Below are 25,266 nucleotides of genomic sequence, written 5' to 3' on the forward strand. Positions count from 1 at the left end.
ACTTTATACACAGTGCTGTATATATGTCAATCCCAATCTCCCAATTCATCCCACCCCGCCTCACCCCCCTTGGTATCTGTAAATTTGTTCTCTGCAAATTAGCTCATCTGTACCATTTTCCTAGATTGCACATGTAAGTGATACTATATGATACTTGTTTTTCTCTTTCTGACTGACTTCACTCTGTATGACAGTCTCTAGGTCTATCCATGTCTCTGCAGATGACACTGTTCTTTCTTTTCTATGGCTGAGTAATATTCCATTGTCTCTTTGTCCATTCCTTTGTCGATGGACATTTAGGTCACTTCCATGTCCTGGTTATTGTCAGTAGCACTGCAGTGAATGCAGTGTATGTATGCATGTATCTTTTTGAATTGTGGTTTTTTCAGAGTATCTGCCCTGGAAGGGGATTGCTGAGTCATATGGTAGCTCTTTGAGACTCTATTCTTGATCAAATCTGGAAAACTGAAAGGGGATTGAGAAGGGGTTCACCTTCTCACTGAAAGAGCCATTGCCTAGTCCTGCCTTTGATGTATGCCACATAACACTGTCCTGTGTGCCAGAAAAGCATTGTATACACATGGGAAAAATGAAATACTGGTGGAATTCAGAAAGGAATCCAATGCAAACTTTGCCTTGAACCAAATTCCAGTCTAGTGGAAGAGAGAGCAGGCGCAAATCGAAGTGCTCCACGGCAGGACGTGACAGAAGGAGGGGTTCAGATGAAGAACTGGGGAAGCTGAGAAGAGGGTGTGCCCCTCGGGGTCTGGTGGTGGGTAGGACATCGCAGGCAGGGCAGGGGCAGGGGGTCAGAGAGCAGCACGGAGGCCCCCCCACGGGCATGCTATCGGGTGCCCAGTGCCACCTGCCCAGCCGTGGGTCCTGATCCTAACAGTGGTGTTTACCAGCTCCCCGCTCACAGCTGAGACCAGGCTGTCTGCCCGGTGACTGGCTCTTTCCCCGCACGCTCTCCCCTAGGACACCCGGGCTCGCGCCATGCTCTCTGCCCAGTCGTTCTGGAGGGGCCGCTGGTGTAGCTAGAGGAGGCCCTGTGGATTCAGAACCCGCAGCTGCGCCTTCCCAGGGCCCCTCTCTCCTGTGCATTGGTGGTCATCTGAGTACCTACCTCGGAGGCTAGCTGGGAGTGTAAAGTGAGACAATGCAGACAAAGCGCTGAGCACACGGTCTGGCACAGGCAAGCACTCAATAAACATTAACCGACACGGTTTGAAAAATACCATTCTGGATGCACTTACAGCGGAGACACAGTCGGCCTCCCATTCCTATTGCTTCCCGACTCTGGGACCCTAAGCACGTTAACCTCCCTGAGCCTCAGTTTCATCATCTGAAAAATGGGATATTCTCCCAGCCATTGAAATAACATTTATTTCAGAGAACCACACAGTATCCCTTGGCAGATATTTTCTTTGCCCAGGCCTTACCTGGGTTTTGGGTTTATCTGGTGATTGCTCAAGTATCATTGAGCTCCAATTTGATTCCTGAGTCTTCCAGACTTTTTTTCTGATTGTCAAAGTAGCTTTGCAAGGTGTTCATATTTTTGCTCCCTGATTTACTCATTGGTGTTATGAGCATAGAACCTGCTGGCCTGGGTTCAGCTCCGCTGCTTTCCAGCCGTAGAACCTCAAGTAACTGGCTCTAGGTCTTCATGCCTCAGCCTCCATCTAAAATACAGACAATAATCTTAAGGACACCGAATAGTATCTTCTCACTGGATCGCTGGGAGAGTTAAACTGAGTTCACACTTGGAGCTCGCAGGTCAATGCCTGCCAATCAGTTATGCTCTATAAATGAGAACTGTTGTTGTTATTAAGGAGGTGGCGTTACTTACCAGTGGATCAATGAGTGAACTTACACTTGAATCCAGACCTGTGGGCTCTGATACCCACGCCCCATCCATTCTGTCAGCAGGCTCGCTCCCATATGGAAACCCTTCTGTGTATTTTGGGCCCTTCTAGAGGGCTCAGGCAGAGAAGGCAATGGCACCCCACTCCAGTACTCTTGCCTGGCAAATCCCATGGACGGAGGAGCCTGCCAGGCTTCAGTCCATGGGGCCGCTGGGAGTTGGACACGACTGAGCGACTTCACTTTCACTTTTCACTTTCATGCACTGGAGAAGGAAATGGCAACCCACTCCAGTGTTCTTGCCTGGAGAATCCCAGGGACGGGGGAGCCTGGTGGGCTGCTGTCTATGGGGTCGCACAGAGTCGGACACGACTGAAGCGACTTCGCAGCAGCAGCAGAGGGCTCAGGACAGCCCCCTCTGAGCGGCCTCTCACCCCAGGCTCACCTCTGCAGGAATGCTCACCTCCCTCTCCTGCCTTTCCCCCTCCTCCCTGGGCTTCCCCAGAGCAGCCCTGTGACCAGCCTGGCTCTTCCTTCCAGAATTTTCTTCCAGACCCTAATGTAGGTCTTGCCCTTTGCAGGTAAACTTCTTAAGCAAAGAGACAAGATGCTATTGATGTGCAAACATGTGGCAGCCTTGTTCTTGGCACCACCCTGCTCTGATCTCGCTCCATCTTTCCACCCCAAAGAATTAGGGCTGCTGCTCTCCCCTCCAGAAGCCTCCTGGCCTGGGGGCTGTTCCTGCTTAGCTGTGTGCCCTCAGGCTTTGCTTCCTCTGCTGCGTTCGCCTGTCTGATTGTCGAGCCTGGAGATCTACTTTGTTATTTACTTGTGCCTGCTCCAAGTGCTGCCCTTCAGGACCCAGGCTACTTCCTGCTTCCTTTTGGGAACCTCCTTGGAGCTGCCAGCCCGCGGGCCTCTTCTTTCTTTGAATCCTGTGGCCCCTTTCATGAAAGTTTCATTTTACACAATGTCCTCGTTGTTGTCATGCCTTCATATATATTGTTGTGTGTGAATGAACGTTTGTGTTTATTTCCAGCTGGTTGTAAGTTCATATCCCTGGAAGAGGGCATGGCAACCCTCTCCAGTGTTCTTGTCTGGAGAATCCCGTGGACAGAGGAGGGGATTATAGACAGGGGGCTACAGCCCATGGGGTCGCAAAGAGTTGGACATGACTGGAGCGACCTAGCACAACGTAAGGTCATATACAGTATTCAGTGCTGGGCACATGATAACTGTGTAAAAGATATTTGTTCATTAGTTTAGGCTCCTCCAAAAGCTAATGTGTTTTCTTCTGTTTTTCAATATCAATACCATCGAGGAGACAGAAGTCAGGGTTCATTGTTGAATCCTTTTTCATTGGTTTGCCTGTTCTCTAGGGAAAAGTAACATTTTAACGATTTTGATAAATTTCTGAAATATATTTTAGCTTGTATACTCAGTTGCTTAGTCGTGTCAGACTCTTTGCGACCCCATTGATTATAGCCCCAGGTGGCAATGGTGGTAAAGAGCCTGTGTGCCGTTGCAGGAGACGTAAGAGACATGGGTTCCATCCTTGGGTCAGAAAGATCCCTTAGAGAAGGACATGACAACCTGCTCCAGTATTCTTGCCTGGACAATCCCATGGGCAGGGGAGCCTGGTGAGCTACAGTCCACGGGGTTGCAAAGAGCTGGGCAGGAATGAAGCAGATTAGCACGCACACATGCACACGGACTATAGCCCACCAGGCTCTTCTGTCCATGGAATTTTCTAGGCAAGAAGACTAGAGTTGGTTGCCATTTCCTATCCCAGGGTATCATCCCGATTCAGGGATGGTCAAACCCGCGTCTTCTTGTGTCTCTTGCATTGACAGGCAAATTCTTTACCACTGTGCCACCTAGGAAGCCCTACTTTAAAAAAAAAAAAAAAAACATTCTTTCCTCCATTCTATGAGAGCCCAGGGTGTGCCCAACATGAGCAGTAGGTACAAAAATAAATCAGAGTTCCTGAAGTTTATAGGACCCTCAGATATTTATCCTGGACCCAGTTCGAGGATCTGATTTCTGCCAATCCACAGAGAGACGTTTCCAGAGGCCCATGTCATCCTCTCCATCAGCGAGTTTCTCCTTCATGGACTGTTCTGGCCCTGTCAGTTCAAAGCCTTCTCAAAGAGGGTTCTCAGGACCTGTTCTTGGGCAATTTCCAGTTTGCTATGGGCTGTGCGAAGGGCACTGAGGTTCCTGGGTAAACTTATAACACCCTGGAGCAGGGCCATGTGCTTGGTGGCCCTGGAACTCTGCAGGACTCCGGGTGCTGGCTTGGTAAGTGTTGGGCTCAGGGACTGTGCCTCTGGAGGGAGGGTAAAGGAAAACAAAGACAAAAAAATAAACTCGAAACCTTTCCCCTTGGGGAGAGAGGGATGCTCACAAGTCCTCTGTCTCATTCATTCAGCAGACAGTAGGGCCATCAGCTAACTCTGTGCTCTACCTTAGGGAGCCAGTGGTGAGCACAGACGGGCTCCGTGGGAGTGGGACAGACAGACAGACAGTCAACAGGCTGCCTGGGAAGGCATCTTAGAGGCGGCGTTGTGGAAGGCAACAGCCAGGCAAATGGTGGACGGACATGTGGACAGGGACAGGCGGTGGCATCCAGGGCAGAGGGCGCTGCGTGAGCCGAGGCTGAGAGGCGGGAATTATGTTGTTGAGTTCTGGGAACTGAATAGGCTGGAGAGGTAGGCAGGGGGCTGGGCCGTAGCCAAAGTTAGGGTTTCTTTCTAGTTTGGGTGGCCACACTCTCAAGGGATTGAAGCAGTAGATGGCAAGGTTGGACTTATTTGGAGTTTTTTGTGGAGTGAGGGGTGAGCAGGAAGGAGACAGTCGAAGAACTGAGGAAGCCAACAGCTGGAGGAGTGAGGAAAGGGGACTGCAGTGTGGGAAGGGGAGAGGCAGGGAGGGGCCAGAGAAAAGAGGGGCAGCAAGAAGGCGATGGTTTCCTTGGAGACCCCGATGAGAACAAATGGGCGCAATCTGGGGGCTTTCGGAAATCCAGCTGCTGAAGGTCTAGGTCATGGCCTCTGAAAGCTCGAAACTCAAGGATGAGTTTCCCCATCTGTGTAAGACATGGAGAGTGAGCCAGAAGGGAAGGAGCCTGGTTCTTCCACTGGTGCGTCTGTGCGTGCATGCTAAGACACTTCAGTTGTACCCAACTCTTTGAGACCCTGCCAGGCTCCTCTGTCCGTGGGATTCTCTAGGCAAGAATACTGGAGTGGGTTGCCACGCCCTCCTCCAGGGGATCTTCCCAACCCAGGGATTGAACACAGGCCTCCCACATTGCAGGCGGATTGTTTCTCATCTGAGCCACCAGGGAAGCCCTCTTCCACTGATTCTAGACCCAAATATGTTCTTTTTCCACCATGAAATCTTGTCGCATGATTTCTACTGATCAGACTTGTTAAATAGCTAAAAAAGCATCTTTCTTGGAAGGCTTCACTCAGAAGAAAAAGTAGAGAGAAGCGATGGAGTGCATACTTTATGAGCCCTGTTCTGTGCAGAATGGTGGGGAGCCAGCTCTGCGCAGCCCACAGAGGTAAAGAGTCTGGCAGGAGATCTCACAACTGGGAATCCAAGCCTCTGTGGTCCCCAAACCCTTGCCCTCTCCCCTGACCTAATTAAGGCTCTGGGCCACTGTGCTGATGTCTGTGGAAAAGTAACTGAAGTACTTGAGTATCAGGCAAGGGTCTTCTCAGTCAGCTGATGGGAACATTCCCAGGCCATCCCCCCGCCCCCCCCGGCCGCTGACCCCAGCTGTGACCTGGGGAATGTATGTAGTGATGGAGTCAGCAGAGGCTCCTGAATAACCAACCCTCAGAGACAATCCACAAGGCTCAATTCCACCCTCAAGGGTCACCTTTTCCCAGGACTTCTGAGCAGAGCCCTCCAAGGCCTGCATGTGCCAGGGGCAATTCTGCTTCTGCCTGGTGATGATTACGCTAAGGAGAATGACACAGGGTAGGAGACGAGCCCCCCTTGGCTGCCCAGTGAGTAATCCACTACCGCGGAGAAGGAGAATTAGCCGTTGCCACATGTCTCCAGTTCCCGGCTGGGAATGAGCGGAGGGAGCCGTTGAGACAGGTCAGGATGGAGGGGACTGAGCAGTGAGCCAGGTCCAATCCTGGCACAAACCAGGGTCTTGGGAGCCCTGTCGGTTGAGGAGAGTCTCTGAGTATTGATTTGCTCCTTCATAAAATGGGGGAATAGTCAAGATAGTAACGATGCTGCTTTTGTGATGGCTATTTGAGAATCAGTTAGGGTCAAGAATGCAAAGGCACTCTGAGGACCTGCTCACAAATTCCTTTGTTGAGTCAAGCCTGACTTGGAACCTGGCAAACCTCTCTCTGAACCCTGCGGGGAATTCCCATGAACCATTTCTCTCTTCGTTTGCTCTTTTGTAAGTACATTTATTCATTCAGTGAACATTCCCTCCGTGTCTACTCATGTAAGATGCTGAGGTTATGGCCATGAATAAGACACCGCTCGGGTCCTCATGAAACTTTTGGAAGTGGCAGACATATAAACAAATAATAGAAGTACATATGTTGTTTAAAAAGGAGGGGAGAGTGGGGAAGGGAGGGAGAGAAAAAGGGAGGAAGGAAGGAAGGAGTGTTCTGGGCAGAAGGAGCAGCGATGACAAAGGCATGGAACACGTGAAATAGCATGCAGTTTGCACAGAGTGATCTGGGAGTTGTGCCCTTACCAGCAGCAGCAGGAAGCTGCTACCATTTTTTCTTTGGCCAGAACATTCTCTTGGCAGAGACTGGGGTGAGGGTTGTTTTAACAGCTCCTGATGCTGAGTATTCTAACCATGGTCTTATCACAGGTTGTGGTCTGATCTCTATGGACTTTCTATTCTACACGCAACGTATTCCAAGCTGCCTCCTGTTTACTACTCTACTAGCCCTCCTCCAGCAAGACTTCACTTGGGGTGATTGGTAATCGTTCGGTTTTTTTCCCAAGGTACTTCACACCCAGGTGTTGGCAGGGAGAGTATCTAGTAATGATTTTCCCATATCCTTAGGGCCTTTCACATCAGTCTCTAGACAAGCTCCCAGGCTGGTCCCTTCTGGGGTCTCCGGCTTTAGAGAGGAGACCCAGGAGGCTGCCTCTGTTTGTCTCCTGGCAGATGGACCAGGGCTGTGCTGGGGTATATCATTGGCCTCCATGCTGCTTCATGGCCCCACTTCTTCTTCTTTTTTAAAAATATTTATTTGGCTGTGCCGAGTCTTAGTTATGGCATGTGGGATCTAATTCCCTGACCAGGGGTCGAACCTGGGCCCCTAGCATTGAGAGTGCAGAGAAGGGGCCCTGCTTCTACACGGGAATCACAAAACTACTGTTTATGTTTGTCTTCATTCACTATTTTAGTGCTTTCCTATACTCTGAACTTGTCTATAAGAGGAAAATTAGGATTCATTTTCAAATGACTTTTTTATGAAGAGGGAGTAAGAGGTTCTGGATAGTAGGGCTGAAAAATGTACTTGGTATTTTTAGGGATTTTTGCCTTATTTCTGGTTATGAAAGCAGCAAAAACAAATGAACAAACCAACCAACCTGAACCCCATCCCCACCAGTGAAAGGCAAACACTGTCAACATTTTGGCATTTTTCCTTATAGTCATTTTCCTTTTTAGTTGCAGGTAAGATTGTGCTACATGCACAGTTTTGTATCCAGCTCTTTAAACTTCTTTTCAATTCTGTACTATAAGCCTTCTCCCTTTTATCATTCAAAATGCTTCCTGAGCATATATTTCAAACAGTTACTTGAATTATAACCAAAATTTTCCACCTGTTCATTCCCTACAGATATTGAGGCTGTGCACATTTTTTTTCTCCTATGATAACTAATGTTGCCTTGAACATCTTTGAGTGTAAATCTTCCCACCTGGGTCGGGTCAGAACAGCAGCTGGTCGCTGGAGCATTTGTGTATTTGTCTTTAAGACAGTGGGTTAAGTTTGTAAGTTTTTAAGAGGCTCCTTGTCTTTTATGCTTCTGACTGCTCCTGTCCTTTGTCAACTGTGACTTCTGCTCCTGGGTTGTCTAAATTTTAGAGATTTGTCCAAAACTTTTGTCTAAAAACTTTGACTGAAAACTTGTTCTCTTTACCTTCCCCAGACAACCACCCCCCCTCTCATAGCCTCACCCACAGCATTCCTAATATCCATTCCTAATAATTTGTAGCCAGGGCAAAAATAGCCCTCTAATTTTCCCTTCTTACCAAACTTTATAGTTTAAAGCTATAGGGGGTAGTTTTCAATTCCATGGTGTTTAAAAAACTCCCCCTTCTGTCCTCCCAGTTATGTAGAGTCACTATCTCCACTCACTTTCTGAGTCATAGTTAAGTCCTGAATCCAAATTCTCAGTCAGTCTCTTAATGTCTCTCTCTAAGGCTCCATGTACTCATGTGTACCATGGGAGATCATCATGGGAACCACTTAACTGGATTGCTATCAGAATTGAATGACAAGTAGCACATGTAAAGTTCTGTGTATTAGTGATCTTATTCTTTAAAAGCTTTGACTTGCTAAAGGGTTAAAACAGGAGCATGCAAATCATCTCTGAGATGCTAGATTTTTGTGACAAAATAGTACCATGAAATGTCAAACCTGGAAGGATCAGTTAAGGTGGAGCTCATATCCCTGGTTTCATTGATGGGAAAGCTGAGGCCCACAGAGGGGAAGGGTCTTGTCCAAGGTCTCCTGCATGGGTATAAGGTATGAGATCACAGGACTATTTCTATGGTCAGGCAGCAGGAGGGGGCTGATGGCTTCAGAGCCCAGATAGAGTCCTTCCACCAAGCCTGGGGGGACTCCTCCTTTATGTCCAGACCTTGGGTGGGCCCAGTGTGATGTGCAACTAATTGTCCAGATCCCATTGCCTCCTGAGTCCCCAAATCAACCCCAGAGCAGCTGGGAAGCTTGTGGAGTATTAGAAACACTGTATGCATTCTCTCTTGCTCTGCACAGGTGATCGCCTATGACTCACTCTCCATGCCATATGTGCTTGTGCGACCACACACACACACACAGACACACACACACTCATACACCTCTTAGACCAATTGGAAATTCATATATTCTCCCCTGGCACGGGAACTGAAGGTGTCTGCCAACCTGTGGGTTTCTTTTCCATGTGGTTCACCATCTGGAGTAGCCACCTGGCCTCCTTGTGGAGGACACATGCGTGTGTGTGTGTGTGTGTGTGTGTGTGCACACACATGCGCACACACTCGTTCGTGCCCATGTCCCAGGGCCAGGGTATTGTGTCCCCTGTGTGTGCTTGAACGGCCGAATGAACAAGAGCAAGAGAACAGTAGCACAGAGGACAGTGCCCTGAAGACATCCTGGCAGCATGAATGAATAATTCATATTGTATCTGCTACTTTCCAAGGCTTCCCAAAATAGCTATTTTAATTGCTTATTTGTTTCGCTGCTGACTTTAATTCAACCGCCTTCAGCTCTGAAGGCACCTTCCTCCTCTGGTGTTTAACGCTGACTCGCAGGTAGGGCTTCCCTTCAGGGAGCAACGGTTTATTTTCTTCTTTAGGAAGAAACGATGGGAGGAAAACATAAACCCTTCAAGTTGTACTTTTCAGAGGTGAAAACCATTTTCTTTTTAACTTCCGTGTAGAGCTCCTTTGTAATCAGTCACCGTAGGCCTCTGCGGTCTTGGAGAATAAAGAAATAGCAGTCAGGTGGACAGGCGAGGCGAGCTTCTGGGCTGGGTCTGCCAGCCACTGTGATGCAGTCGGCAAACACTTGGGCATCTGCAGGTTCTGAGATCCTTAGACGTGGCCAGGCTATGCCGTCTTGTGCTTCCCCAGCCGCAGCATCTAGGGCAGGTATTAGGAAGGCCCTAAATGCCTGCATGGGAGACCTAGGTTTGATCCCTGGGCTGGGAAGATCCTCTAGAGAAGGGAAAGGCTACCCACTCCAGTATTCTGGCCTAGAGAATTCCATGGACTGGATAGTTCATGGGGTCGCAAAGAGTCGGACACGACTGAGCGACTTTCACTCACTCACTCACTCACCTGCCTGCATGAATAACCTGGGGGCTGCCCTGCATCGACAGCCTGTAGAATAGTTAGGGGGTTCAGTGCCGTGTCCTCCGCGGGGCTCTGGCATGATTCCTTCAGTGTGAAACGCATGGCTCAGCTTTGAAAGAGCTTCTGCGGGTGGTCCTAGTGGAATAAGGGGCATTGGGAGATGGGGTTGACGTGTGTACACTACTATGTATAAAATAGGTAACTAGTGAGAAACTACGGTACAGCACAGAGAACGCTAGTTAGTGCTCTGTGGTGACCTCAATGGGAAGGAAATTTTTAAAAAAGAGGGTTATATGTATACATATGACCGATCCACTCTGCTATCTAACTAACACACCACTGTAAAGCTACTCTGTGCTGTGCGCTTTTGCTCAATCAGCTATGCTGACTTTGTGACCCCAGGGACTGTAGCCCACCAGGCTCCTCTGCCCATGGGATTCTCCAGGCAAGAATACTGCAGTGGGTTGCCATTTCCTCCTCTAGGAGGTCTTCCCAACCCAGGGATCAAACCCATGTCTCCTGTGGCTCCTGCATTGGCAGGCAGATTCATTACCACTGAACCATTATACACCAATAAAAATTCACTAAAAAAAGTGAAGAATAAAGTTTCTGAAATTATGAGATAGGGGATGTTGTACACTAGTGGGTCCTAAGTAGGGTGCTGGGACCAGAAGCATCGTTATCCCCTGGGAGCTAGTTGGAAATGCAGATTCTCAGTGCATCCCAGATTCAGAAACTCTGGCTCACAGCTCTCTAGGAAGCTCTGTGTGAGTTAACAAGCCCTCACCAGGGGATTGGGTTGCAGCTCAAGGCTGAGGATCACTGCTGTATGCCACAAGGAGGTGTCAGAAGGAGTGTTCAGAGAACAAGTGCATATGAACCAGGGGACCAAGGAGAGTCAGAAAGCCTGGGTGCCAGGAGGAACCATTCCTCTGTGGCTGTGTGACCTTGGACAAGTCCTCAGGTCACAGCGTTAGAAACCCAGCCCTGAAAGGTCCCTTAGTCGTCAATCACTGTGTCATCTCCTTATATTGGGAATGGAGTGAGGCAGGGACTTGGCCATGGTTGCTCCGTGGCAGAGCTGAGACTTGAAGCCAGTTAGATTTGCCCCTTGAAACACTGAGTGTCCCAGGATGTGCCCGCTTCCTCCCTATGCCTCAGTTTCCACATCTATAAAATGGAGCTAATAATAGTACTTAGATGATTTTAAACAAGATAATATGTAGCATCAAAATATCAAATATGGGGTTTTCTTGTAATTTTTTCCCCTTACAACAGTATTGAGGAATTATTGAAGCACACTAACTTGTATGCATTTAAAGAGTTCAATTTGATGACTTTGGACAGGCACACACATACATCCGTGAGCCTGTTTTCACAATCAATATAACAACTATTCCCATCACCCCCAAAACTTTCTTTGTGCCCTGAACCCCTCTCTCCCTCTACCCATCCCCAGGCAACTACTGATCTGCTTTCTGTCCTTATAGGTTGGTTTGTATTTTCCAGAATTTTACACACATGTAATTGTACAGAATAGTCTCTTTCCCCCACTGGTTTTTTTTGCCCAATATGTTTCTGAGATTCATCTGTGTTATTGTTTGTGCTAATAGTTTGTTCCTTTTTATTACTGAGTAATATTCAAGTGTACGCATGTACTGATCTATGTATCCATTCCCCTCTTGTCCAGCTTGGGGTTATTAACACTAATCAACTTAGCACTGATTTTAAGATGTGCCATTATTTTATCTTAGTGAAGAAGGGAAAAATGCTGCCATTTAAATTATGACCCAATGTTTTAAAATTAACTAGAATGTTTATTTCATACTTCTCAAATCTTTCAGATTTTTTTTTTAACTCACATACTGCTTTTTTCATACAAAAATAAAAAGGAATACCTAAAGAAAGGTAAAACTCGAGTGTTCCTAATACATTTTCTCACTTTGAATCAAATTCTTTGGAGTCATTTTTTAACTCAGAATTATTGATGTCTGTGCTTCTAATGTCCTCGTCCTTGATGCCTGTGAGTGTTGGTGATGCAGCCTTGTTACAGGACCCACAGAGCAGCTCAAAGGCTCTGGTGCTGGCTCTGTGGCCAGCATGGCAATTATGCAGAGGGAGCCTCCCTTGCACGCCTGCTTTGGGAATGTTGCTAAACGTGTCTGTTCACTGCCTCCTCCACCCTTCCCCACAACCGTGTGGTTTCTAGGGGTTAAAAGTGCTCCACTGTTGTCTCTGGGATTTCATCCCAAGCCTGTGACACCTTTGATGTCTGTGCACACATGGGCAGTGACAGCTCCATCAGGACCGCAGCCTGGTTGACACTGTTGAAAGATGTCAGCAGTGCTCACACACATCCCAGTCTCAGGAAAGCTAAAAAGTATTTTAAAATGTGCAGCTTAGAATCGTTGAGACAGAGTCTGTGTGTGGGATTTTGAACCGTGCCTGTACTTTGTAAACGCTCAGGGAGATTTAGCTTGTATTATCGTTATTTCATGACTCCGAAACATCAGTTTCCTGGTGGCCAAAGAAGGGTGGCTCTATATGCCTCACAGAAATGTTGTGAAGACGAAGGGCTTGATTTATTTCACTTAGAACACATGGTCCAGGAAGATGTTTTGTTTCATTGCAACCTCACAATGCCCTTGACTTTGGGGACTGGCAAGATAGTGGACTTATGGATGCTGAAGCTGCAAAGGGGGGCTTAGAAACATCACATTTCAACTCCTTTGTTTTGCATATGGGAAGCCCGGAGAGGGTCGGTGCCTTGCCTAAGGGCCTGGTTCATCAGGTGGCCATGTCAGGATTGAAACCCAGATCCCTTTCCAATGCTCTGCCTAAACCGTGTAGTCAGGGAAGGAGCCACAGATCAGGATCCCAGAGAAACCTTCATGGCCATTTCCATTTCTGGAAGGACCAGCTCCTCAGGCTGCATGGCTGGGGTGAGGGTCAGAACTCAAGGAACAGGAATGGCCAGATTCCAGGGAAGGGTGGTGGTGGCATCTGTCCTTCGAGCTGAAAGCTCCTGGATAGACCAGCCCCTGGGAGGACTCTTGGGCACCCAGTTCTTGAGACTGGAAAGGGGCAATGCTGGGGGTTGAGTGCTCTCAGGGCCCTACATTCATAAAGGAGGAGCTCTTGTGGCTTCCCTGGCAAGGGTGAACACAGTTCTATCCCTAGTCAGGGTACTAAGATCTTGCAAAAAATTTGAAAACAAATCAAAAAGGAAGAGCTCTGCATGCCTGCCCAGCATCACCTACCAAGGGCTCTACTTACTTGTTCCCAGGTACTAATTCATTCAACACTACTAGAGCCCTGTGAGGCAGATTCTGTTGACTGCTTTATTTTAGACCTATGGGGAAACAGGCTTAGGACTCGGGAAGGAACACTTAAGACTACATGGCTAAGGAAGATGGAACTGGGAATTCCACTTGGTTCTCTTGGCCCTTTCTATAGGGCCAGAACCTCTTTAGCCTAGTTCCCAGTTCGGAAGTGAGAATGGTGTTGGAAGAAGCTGGATGAGGGGGGAGCATGTATACCGAGTGCTTTGTTCAAGAGAATTGCCCTTCAGTGAGGCAACAAGCAAGATCAAGGGCCCGTGTCCCAACCTTATCTATCCATGAATGGGAGCTCCATAGTTAAATATGGGCTCTGGCCCAGCGATCATTCTCCTTTCAGTATAATAGGGCAATACTACCAATAGCTGTTTCTTGAGGGCTGTTCAGGTGATCACTGAATCTCAAATGGAGCTAAACTTAGCACCAGGACGATTTGACCTCTTGGTGTCATGAGTGATGCAGGCCTGAGGTCAGTCCCCAGGTTTTAGTCTCAGTCTTGCCACTGGGTCCTTGGGTGGCTCTGGCCAAGTCTTTCTCTCTGTGCTTTAGTTTTCTCACCAATGAAACAAGGATTTGATTTGTCAGATCCAAGATATCCCATTCAGTTTTAGCATTCTTTAATACTCCTGCATCAGGTGCCTCATTTGAACAGCAGTGAAAATAATAATGTGTTGCTGACATTTATTGAGCACGTACTGTGTACCAAAGTGCTCTTTCATCCATTAGCTCATCTAATCCTCAGAGAACACTCTAAGGTGGGTCTGAATGGTACTTACTTGAAGGCGTTGGTATGAGGTCCAAGTGACTCAATATGTATACAGGGCTTAGAACAGTTCTGGCACAGAATGCGTGCTCCATCAGTATGTTATTATTTCTCCTGTTCTGCAGGTGTGAAAACTGAGCCCAAGAGAGTTTAAGTATCTTGCCCAAGGTCCCAGAGCTAGAAACTGGCAGAGTCAAAGCCCAGAGAGTCTGGCTCCAGAGTGCTCCTAATGACTTCTCTGTGCTGTTTCTTGTTGGGCTTGCTGGGCGGAACAGTGGTAAAGAATCCGCCTGCAATTCAGGAGACACAGGAGGTTCGAGTTTGATTCCTGGGTTGGAAAGATCCCCAGGAGAAGGAAATGGCAACCCACTCCAGTATTCTTGCCTGGAAAATCCCATAGACAGGGGAGCCTGCTGGGCTACAGTCCAGGGGGTTGCAAAGAGTCAGACACAGTTTAGCAGCGGAGCACGCACACAGGCTGCCTCTTGATGAGACAAGATGCAAGAGAAACATGTTAGAGAGCAGAGGGGACTGCGACTAGTGAGGGCCTGACTTCAAAAGGCACGCTAACTCCATTCTTAAAGTGCAGCATTATAGTAGACAAGCAAACATATCTATAGGCCAGACTTGGTCCTGCTAATCTGTAATTTGCTTCTCAGAATCTTAATCTTAAATTCCCAGCAAGTGAGATGCAGAGGAATAGCACAGTCACCACCGTGTCAGTGAGCTGGAGGGTATCTGGGCATGAGTAGGCATAGAGACAGGGGGATGGAGGCGAAGGAAGGGAACAGACCCAAGGCTGGGGCGTGTGATCCCAAGAACTCAGTGCGGGGTAGTGCAGAGTGAAGGCTAGATTTATCAGGGGGAGGTGAGCCACTGGTTTGTTGAAGCCTGGGTTGAAGACTAGGGCAGGTAGGGGGAACAGTCTAGAACCTCCCCTCCCCATAGAATTCCAGGAATGGGAGGGAGTGTCCAGACCAAGAAAGCGTCTGGATAAACCAGCCCAACCAAAGTAGGGAAGGAAGGAAGTCTGGGGGTTGGATAACCAGAATGTCAAGACAGGTGTCTGGGGAGGAGAGGGAGGGGTTTAAGAGAAAGAGAACTTGGAAATCGCTGGTGTAAATGGCTTTCTTTGGAGTACACAGTTTGAGAGCCAAAGCCAATCCAGCTGTCATCTCTTAACTTTCTCTGGTTTAATTTCCAAAAAACCAGGGCGCTTAATCAACCCCAGCTCCTCTAGGGAGGGAGGTGGTGGAATACAGTTCAGGATTTAACGGCTATTAGCATGGACAGGTTTTTGCCTCATCATGGAAAGGAATATAAAACCTCTCAGGGAACTCTACTTAGGGCTCTGTGGTGAGCTAAATGGGAAGGAAAACCAAAAATGAGGGGATATGTGTACACATATAGCTGATACACTTTGCTGCACAGTAGAAATGAACACAGCATTATAAAGCAAATACACTCCCCAAAAAATTAGTTTTAGAAAAGGATGTAAAACCTAACTGGTAAGAAAGTGAATGTGGGTGGAGCCCTGTTTCCCGTGGGCTCAGCATAGCTCATTTTAACCAGGTAGTCACTCTGAGTATCCCCACTCTACAGATGAAGAAGCAGGTTCAGGCAAGTTAGGGGTTCATGCCCAGTGGGATAGAGTGAGTAAGTGATGCCGCCTGCCTTGCAACCCAGGTGGCTGACTCTAGAGCTTGTGAGTTTTAACCACCACTCATATCTCTTGAGATGAAAAATGGGGACAGCGATGATGAGAGCAATGATAGCTAACATATCCAACAAACTGAAGATGAAAGATAACACAATTCTCACAGCGGAGAGCACAGAAGTCTCTCCGCTGTTCATGTTAACAGCCCACATTTACTGAGGGCTTATCACATGCCAAGCCCTGTACTAAGCACTTTGCATGGGTTATCTCATTTAATTCCCACAACACCCTTATGAGATTGGACCTTCTTCTAAGCAGAGAAGGAAACTCCTAACAAAGTTAGGTGACACGCCTGTGGCTGTGGAAGAGGCAGGGTGTGGGTTTCACCCCATCGTCACTTCCTTAGCCTATGTGGGTTACAGCTACCCTACCTCCTTATTAGCCTCAAGGCTGACCACCATCCTCCATGGACTGCTTCCTTCTCCAGCCTCCCCTGACTATGCCCCATCCTCTCAGTCTCTCCCCTCTCCCACCCCTTTGCTCTTTCACATCTGTACAGTGGACCTGGCATCTTTTTGTTTTTAAATTAATTTTTATTTTTGGCTGAGCTGGGTCTTGGTTACTGCAAGGGCTTATCTCTGGTTGTGGCACGTGGGGCTACGCTCCCGTTGCTTCTCATTGCAGTTGCTTCTTCATTGTGGACCAGGGCTCTAGGGCACACAGGCTTCAGTAGTTGCGGCACGTGGGTTCAGTAGTTGCAGCTCCCTGGTTCTATAGAGCACAGGCTCAGTAGTTGTGGCCCATGAGCTTAGCTGCTCCATGGCAGATGGGATCTTCCCAGATCAGAGATTGAACCCTTGTCTCCTGCCTTGGCAGGCGGACTCTTTACCACTGAGCCGCCAGGGAAGCCTGTGACCTAGCATCTTATTAACTATCTCTGCCTCCTCTCATTGCCCACAGTTCACAGCCTAAGGTAACATAACTGCCATACATACTGTCACAGGGATGAGCTACTCCCTGTTTTAAGTGTAACCTCAGCTGCTTGGCCAGGCCCTCTGTTCTCGGGCAGAAATAAGGTTTATTCAAATGTCTGAGCTCTGGTCGTGCCTAGCATGGGACCAGGCTATTGTGTCCATGCAATAAATTCTTGTTGCTTGGAGGATTGATGGAAAGCGGGGAGAAAGGAAATGAGAAGAGGGTGAATCAGAGAGCCTCTCTGGGTCACCATCTGTAGCTTGACACTAGGATGGCTCTCAAAGTCTTAACACGGACCCCAAAGTCCTAAAAGCCCAGCATCTGCCCCTGTCTATCTCTACTCCATCATTCCTGATGTATGAGGCTCACATGTGACTTTCTTTTCTGTTCCTCACACCAACATCATCCCACCCCAAAGCCTTTGTATGGGCTATTCCTGATGCTTCCCACCCTTTGGTCTCGCCTCCAAGATCACCTCCTCCAAGAAGCCTCCTTGATTGCCCGAGCTACCCCACCATTACACATAATCCCACTACCCTGTTGTATTTTTCTGAACAGTACTAATCTCTGAAATGATCCTGTGGATTCACTTTCTGGTTGGGGTGTCTCCCCGCTGGGGGTGTATGGTCCTCTTGTCCACTTCTGTAGCTGGATGTTTGTTCAGATTCCACTGTGGTTCATGTGCTCAACCCTCCTAAGCAAATATGAGACAGTGATTATTTTCATCCCTAGATTTGTTTAAGGAATGAATGAAGGTGTTTGAACCAAATGGAATTCAAGGAAGGAAGGAGAGCTTCAACGATTGCACTTTCTTTCGGCCACCCCAGCCTTGCAGGTGTGGAAGTCGAGGGTCTGCGTGGCCTGGGGCTCTGCCCCAGTCCCGGAGATGGCTGCATGTCCTCAGGAGTTGTGCAATCCTGAGCTATGGGAACTATGCATGTGAAACACCCCAGGGCGGGAAGAACCGGCCTGGCCATTGTGCCCGGGGTTGAGAGGAGAGGTTCAGCTGAAAGTTTGGACAGTTCTTGGCATGTAGTCCTCAGGGCCCTTTAGAAAGTGATCCCGCCCAGCTGGCCCTGGTGAGAGCCCGGTCGGGGGCCAGCATCATGCTGGCTGGCCATAAAGAGGTTACTGTGGGAAGCATTCAGATTGCTCGGGAAGCACTAGGAACATGAAAGATATGCTACGCGTTCTTCAGGCCCAAGAGAATCACCACCCAGTGTTAGACTTGGCAGAAGGCTTTCCGCTCCTCTGAGCTGCCTCCTTAGAAAAGACGCACTGTCTGAATACCGAATGCCAGCCAGTCGTGGGGACATGGAGCTGGACAGAGGACAGGGGCCCGCATTCCTGGACAGGTGATCCCACACAGCACTACCTGTCTCCAAGACAACACATCCAGGCCCCTTCCTCCAGGAGAGCCTGTTGTGAAACATTCAGGGATGTTTGTGTTCCTCCAGAGATTGGTAATTAAGAAGAGGCAGAACTGGTTCTCTCTTGGCTCCCTCCCTCACTCCCCCTCACCCCGCTAGCATTTGGGTCATTTGATTTCACGATCTGGGTTTCCAGCAGCCCAGGACTTGGAGCCTGGAGACAGGGACTGCACCGGACAGGATTGGGGTGAATCGCATCATCAGAGGATGGGGGCTGTGCGTTATAGGCAGGCCCCCAAGTCCTGGCCGCATCTGAAAGCAGACATCTCTTCCCAGCTCACATTCTTGGCACTTGCCCAAGGGGAAACACGGCAGGCCAGAGAAGCACCCACAGTTTCCCAGAGGGGATTGGTTTAAACGGACAGTTCCTCTCTCTGGGATGAGGAGTGGGTGCACACGTGTGTATACATGTGAGTGTGTGTAAATCCTTGTACAGCTAAAAATGCTTCTCTTCATCCTGATTCTCTGAATGACACGTCCCTGCACACTGAATAATTCATCCCCCTCTTGGCGTTTGTTCCAGAGAATCTCGCTGTCCAGATTTCTTGTAAGTTGTATAGTCTTCCAATAGAAGCTTTTCTTTTCCCATGGAAGAGCTGTAGGAGTCAGAATGTCAGTCCTCTTGTTTTTCCCCATGATCACTTTTAAGGGAAGCCTGAATATCAAACGCAAAGAAGTCTCCCCTCGCCCCCTCTGGCTAACACTGAGTCCTCTTGATCCCTCTTCTTTATACCTGTTGAGCATAAGATCTATGTCCACCATAGGCGGGAATCAGCATTTCAGCTCTGGTAGGAAATCCATTGTCAGGTACATGACTGATGCTTGTAGCTAACATTTATTTCAGGTCTGACTTCTTGATGTCCAAGCCTGGAACAAGCAGTAAAGTTCATGGTTTTCTGGAAAAGTAATGCATTTTTGGTGTTTTAGACCTGCCTCTCCTCCCCCAATCTCCAGCCTCACACAGAGAGCTCAGTGAATCACTTGTCAGGATGACTTTAAAACAATTAATTGTCTTTTCATGAAACAATTGTGCATTATCCAAATGTATTGAGTAGCTTTGCACCAAGATGCAGAAAACTGAAGGTGCAAATAGGCTGCAGCTCAGGTGCCTTCTGGCTGCTTCTGATTTCCTCCCAGCCCAGCTTTGACATCTGTATCTCAGGCATAGCTTCCAGATTATTCTGAGACTCTCTTGGTCTTGTCACTCAGGTTCTGGAGTGAGGCAGTGGGGCTTCAGGTTATACCTCTGGTGTTTGCCAACTGCAAGATGTTGGGTGAGTTTTCTCACTGGTCAAATAGAGGAAAAGCACCTGCTGCCTAGAGAGCGAACAAACTTGTTTTCTAGGCCTTGATTTAGCCATCATTAATTATTTTGATTACAACTGAGATAGGAATATTACAGAGAAACTAATTTTAAAAAGATTAAAAAGAAAAAAAAATTAAATTGCTAAAATCCCTCTACCAAGATAGCATTTTAACGTATATCTTTCCAGCTTCTCTTCTACAAATGCACACACATTTCAGGCAAAAATACTGTATTAAAACAATATCCTATAGCTTTTCTTGTTCAACAATGTCATTTTTCTCATAGTATGTTAAGAACATTCTTCCATGTTAGCAAAACATAAAACACACCATTATTTTTTGTTCTTAGATATTTATTGTCATATTCACCCATTCCACAAATATTTATTGATTACTGATCATGGGGGACATAAGATTCTGTTGCTTATATGCACCATTGATGAACTCATTTAATTTATCCCCACGGAAGATTTTTTTTGCCTGCCCTGGGTCTTCGTTGTGGCACATGGGCTTAATTGCCTCATGGCACGTGGGATCTTAGTTCCCCAACCAGGGATCAAACCCATGTCCCTTGCATTGGAAGATGGACTTTTATCCACTGGACCACCAGGAAAGTTCTCCTTCCTCTCCTCCCCACCTACCCTGGGAGAGGGGAAAGAATTTTGATCCACACATGGATTCAGGGAGCTGTGGAGAGGGAACATATCTTTGTCTTCTTGGTTTTTGGGGTTGCAAAGTGTAAATAACAAGATTCCTATCTTCATGGCCAGGCTGGTAGGTGAGGCTTCTCAGGGCTGCGCCCAGGGAAAAGAATGAAGCAGAAGAATCTGCCTGTGGTTGGCCCAAGCACTCCTGTTTCCTCCCCAGGTGTATCTGTCCTCAGTAACAGAGTCACCTGCTGTGGAGGGGTAGGCCTGCGTGCAGAGTGTTCCTTCAGAGACCTTTTCAGTGATGTGTTAGATGAAATGATGTTGGATGAGATTTCACTGTTGGTCACTGGTCTTCATTCTCCGTAAGGAAGTGGGAACGAACCATTTTCACAGGAGTTTGAGGAGAAGGAGGAGGAGGCACTGAGGAACATGGTCTCTTGCTTCTGAAGTCTGGGCAGGGCTTGAGGTGTAGTGGCGGGTTGGGCTGAAGACAATTTTTTAGAAACTTTATCCAGTTGGCATAGGTGCTCCCAAATGAAGAGCCTTCTGGACTAAAGAAATCACCTGTGTCTTCCCCAGCTCTTCATTTTTCACTCTTAAGACAGTGGCTTGTAATTTTCATTGGGGCTCAGCTGAAGATGTCAATTTTCAAGAGAACCTTTTGGTTCACATCAGGGGCTCTGAAGGCAGAGTGCCTTGCTTGAATGTCGTTGGTATAGACATTGAGAATGTTGTTTCATCTTTCTCTTAGTCTCCGTTTCCCCTTCTGGGAAATGGAGAAGAGTGTTTGCACATTCATGCGCACCAGGATATAAATGTTTTTACAATCATGACTTTATTTAACCTGACAACTTGGAGAGTTATTATCCCCACATTTTAGATAAAAATACTGAGGCTCAGAGAGGGACGCTAAGTTGCCATACTTAAACAGCTAAGAAGTGATGCCTACTGAATCCTTATTGGATGGGGCTTAGTCTATTGTATATCATACAGACCTCTGCCTCGTCCTTCTTGTCTCCCACAATACAGCCACATGATTGACAGAACTTTGGGGCTGTTCATTCCTTCAGTCAGTAGATGCTGTTCTCAGTCTACCAGACCCTGGATATTTAGTGGTATGTGAACACAGTAGGTCTGTCCACCAGGGGCTCTTTCAGTGTTTCTTTTTTCCCCCCACACATTTTGCTTTTCTTTTTTTTTTTTAATTTATTTAGCTGTGCTGGGTCTTAGTTGCAGCAGACAGGATCTAGCTCCCTGACCAGGAATTGGACCCGGGTCCCCGGCCTTGGAAGCACAGAGTCTTAGCCACTGGACCACCAGGGAAGTCTCAGCACATATTTTGCCTTCAGCTTGATTTGGGGTGGGTTTAAGAGGGAAGGAGATTGCATGGGCTAGGAGAGTCATCTCCTGTGACTGGGAGGGAAGTTCTTGACCAGAAATCCTAGACCCCATTCCCACTGATCTTTCCTCCTGTTGCATTGTACCTCATTTTGCCAGTCTGTTGAAAGAGTGTTGAAGCACAGCCTTTCAGTCTTCCAGAATTGGGAGGGGATGGGAGCAGACAGGAGAGGGAGAATGTTGTTGTTCAGTTGCTAAGTTGTTTCTGACTCTTTGCAACCCCGTGGACTGCAGCACTCCAGGGAGAATATTATGTGTGTGTATTTTAGGCAGATGCTGTGATGGGGAGAAGCTAACTGGGCCATCCAAAGGGGCCACTCAGGCTGACTTCAGTGTATCCAGATTCCCTGCTCCCTGCATGCTGGCTAAAGTGCTGAACCAAGGGCTTGTGATGCTTTTGAGCCCTGACAAACCTTCGTCCATTTAGTTGGGTGGTTTGTCTATCTGATGTAGTTGCCAAGACTGAGTGGTTACCACCATCTCACTCCCCATTTGGGAAGCCCCAATATGGGGACTTCGAGGGTGGTTATGGCTAAAAGATCAGTTTGGCCTGGATTGTACAGAGAAGCACAGCAGTGGGTACAGGCATCTGGGAACCGGCCCAGGAAGCAAAAAAAAAAAAAAAAAAATTACTGCATTTGGCCAAACTCACAGAGAGGGAACATCTGTTCTTCTAGATGCTGTAGCGAGCTAACTTTTCAGAGGGGAAATAGGTAAGACAAACATGGACCGAGCCTGAAGGACGGCTGGGGCTGGAGTGGGCCAAGTGCCCTGCGGGTGGAGAAGCCAGAGAGAGATTCGAGTCTGAGTCCAAAAGCCAGGCTTGACCTTCGAGCCCTTCCCTGTGACCCCTCACTCAGAGGCGTAGCAGTGAGGCCCAGAGAAGGCAGGCGACTCGCTCGAATCCCTTCCAAGTTGGTGGCAAAGTTGGGACCAGAGCAGATTCCCCGCCTCCCTCCCAGGTGACCTTATCCTGCTGCTCGGATACGCGTTCATCTTCCCGGGGACAACGGGGCCAGGGCGCAGAGCTTCTGCATCTGGCGGGCCAGCCCAGAGGGGCAGGGAGGCTGTAGGCAGCCACGAATGCAGCTCCCTGGGGGACCGTAGGCTGACGGAGTCTCTTTCTCCTCTCCCTTGCCAGGTATACCAAACCGCTCACCTTTGCCGACTGCATTAGTGACGAACTGCCACTGGGATGGGAAGAGGCGTACGACCCACAGGTCGGAGATTACTTCATAGACCACAACACCAGTAAGTCCCCGCTACCTCCCTCCGCCTCCTGGCCAGCCCCCACGTCTGGAAACGCTACCCGCAGGGGCTTGTGAAGCCAGATTGTGTTTCTTTTCACACAGAGTTGGATAGAGATGTCAGTGTAGATATAGATAGATAATGTATGCTCATATATAAATAACAGTTTAGAAGAGTTTTAAATAGAATCTAGAACTCTATGTCTCACAACCCATCTCCCCAATTTTACAGAAGTAACCACTGCTAGCCATTTCTTGTGTATCACTCCAGAAACTTCCCAGTCGTGTGTGCACGTACATAATATTCTTTTTTTTTTTTTTTAACGTATATTGATTTCCACAGGGCTTCCCTGTTGACTCAGATGGTAAATAATCTGCCTGTAATGCAGGCGACCTGGGTTTGATCTCTGGGTTGGGAAGATACCCTGGAGAAGGGAATGACTACCCACTCTAGTGTTCTTGCCTGGAGAATTCCATAGACAGAGGAGCCTGGCAGGCTACAGTCCATGGGGTCACAAAGAGTCAGACATGACTGAGCAACTTTCATTGATTTCCATGCACCGTATATAAGATAGACAGCCAGTGGGAATTTGCCATATGACTCAGGAAGCTCAAAATGGTACTCTGTGATGACCTAGAGGGCAGGGATGGTGGGAGGGAGGTTCACGCATGCAGATCTTTTTCACAGAAGGTAGATGTGTCCGTGTTGTCCCCAGATTATTTTTTAGCAACCACTGCCCCTAGGGCAAGTCCCCAGCAGCATACAGCATGTGTCTATAATGGATGGTCTGAGTGAGGTATGTATCTCCAGCCCATCACACCAGTCAGCCCACCCTCAATTTGGATCTGTGGTCCAATTTGGATATCCTGATCCAGAATGAAGATTCCTAGTGTCTTTGTCTCTGGGACTTTAATGGAAGTATAGGTTGAGAAGGGGAGAAGCATGTTGTCTGACAGGTGGAAGAACCCAGGTTGAGGTCTTTCGGGCAGGGAGAGTTGATGTGTACTTGGGCCTCATCCATTGTGCACCTTCTTGGCCAAGATTGTTCCTGTCCTCGGGAGTTCACTGCCCTATTTGATCATGTGTAATAGAGGAAAGAGGATTTTTCTGTCTCGATCTCAGCCTTCTGAACTGTGGGACTCCTCTTGTCCTTTCATGCAGGAGGAGAATGGAATGCAGTGGCACATGTCCGAAGGTTGAGGTTAGGGCACTGAATCCTAGTAGCCCTTGTTTCCTGAGCATGCACTCTGCGCCATGTGCTGGTCAAGACACTTGATTAGGCATCATCTCATGCAGTCCTCCCAACACCCCTGTGGGATGCTAGGATGACTGTGCGTGTGTGCTCTGTCATGTCCAACTCTTTGTGACCCCATGGACTATAGTCTGCCAGAAGGGAAAGAGCCTGCTTCTTCCACTGGTGCGTCTGTGCGTGCGTGCTAAGACACAGTTGTATCCAACTCTTTGAGACCCTGCCAGGCCCCTCTGTCTATGGGATTTTCCAGGCAAGAATACTGGAGTGGGGTGCCGTTTCCTACTCCAGGGGCTCTTCCCTACCCAGGGATTGAACCTGAGTCTGCTACACTGGCAGGCAGATTCTTCTTCACCACCTGGGAAGCACCAGCATGATTGACTCTGTCTCACGAATGGAACTTAGAGATAGAGACTGACTGCCCAACTGTCAGGACCAAAGCATGGCAGGGCTGGGATTTGAACTCGTCCTGGGAGTGGAGTTGGGCTTCTCCATCCACTTCCTCTCCTGAGTTTCTGTAGCTCCTGGTCAAATCTCCGCTGTGCCCCGCACCATTCTGTAATATAAACATTTAGTTGTCAGGGCGGTTCCCCAGACCTTTGCCTGGCAAGGCACACAGTAGGTGTGCACTCAACCTTTGTTACCTAGAAAAGGGCATACATGCATGAATGCATCACTGAAGGGGTGAGCGAGCAGCCTTACTGGCACCAAAGCATAGGAGTTTCTGAGAGACAGCTAATGACATTAATTGCGTTGTTGGGGGTAGCAACGGTTTTTATTAGCACTCATGATTGCATATTGGATAATGAGAAGTAAATATGTCTAACTGAGTGTATGGGGAAGGAGGTTAATGCTTGGAGGGCTGCATAGTATATTGGGTTAAACACTGATGCACAGGAACCCTCACTAATCCTTTCCTGTCTCTAATTGCTGAGTGAATCCCCCTCATTGAAATTTGATGGCAGGAGTGGGATTTTCAGGTGCTTCTGGGAGTCGTTGCAGAGATGGAAAGAGGATTATGCAATAGTAGAGTGTATCCTTGAGGGGATGGTGGCAGAAATGGGGGTGTGTATAGGAAGGTGAGCAAATGAAAACCACGATAGGAAGAATTCTCTCTGGTAGTATTGCCAGCTGTCAGGCTGCAGGGTTTCTTTTGGCTGGAAAGTGCGCCCATGGGATAGAGGGCACCGCTTCTACCACTTCTAGAGGACGGAGCCAGTGATACAAGTGGTGGTATGCAAGTGACCAGCAAGGCCCACGCATTCAGAGCTGTGGACGCAGACCAATCCTCTGTGAGTGACTGAAATGACTTT

At 48.1% G+C, this 25,266-nt stretch overlaps 1 protein-coding gene across 2 annotated transcripts in view; it reads left to right on the forward strand.

Moving 5' to 3' along the window:
* Positions 1 to 25,266, forward strand: part of WWC1 (WW and C2 domain containing 1) — a 156,503-nt gene that overhangs the window by 53,241 nt on the left and 77,996 nt on the right. For both annotated transcript variants that reach the window (XM_020892131.2, XM_070465752.1), the window contains one exon: positions 22,598 to 22,707. In XM_020892131.2, coding sequence (XP_020747790.2) covers positions 22,598 to 22,707 — 110 coding nt within the window. Of the gene's footprint in view, positions 1 to 22,597; positions 22,708 to 25,266 lie in introns of those variants that run through there.

The sequence above is a fragment of the Odocoileus virginianus genome, chromosome 3, assembly GCF_023699985.2.
Source record: "Odocoileus virginianus isolate 20LAN1187 ecotype Illinois chromosome 3, Ovbor_1.2, whole genome shotgun sequence".
Classification (NCBI taxonomy): domain Eukaryota; kingdom Metazoa; phylum Chordata; class Mammalia; order Artiodactyla; family Cervidae; genus Odocoileus; species Odocoileus virginianus.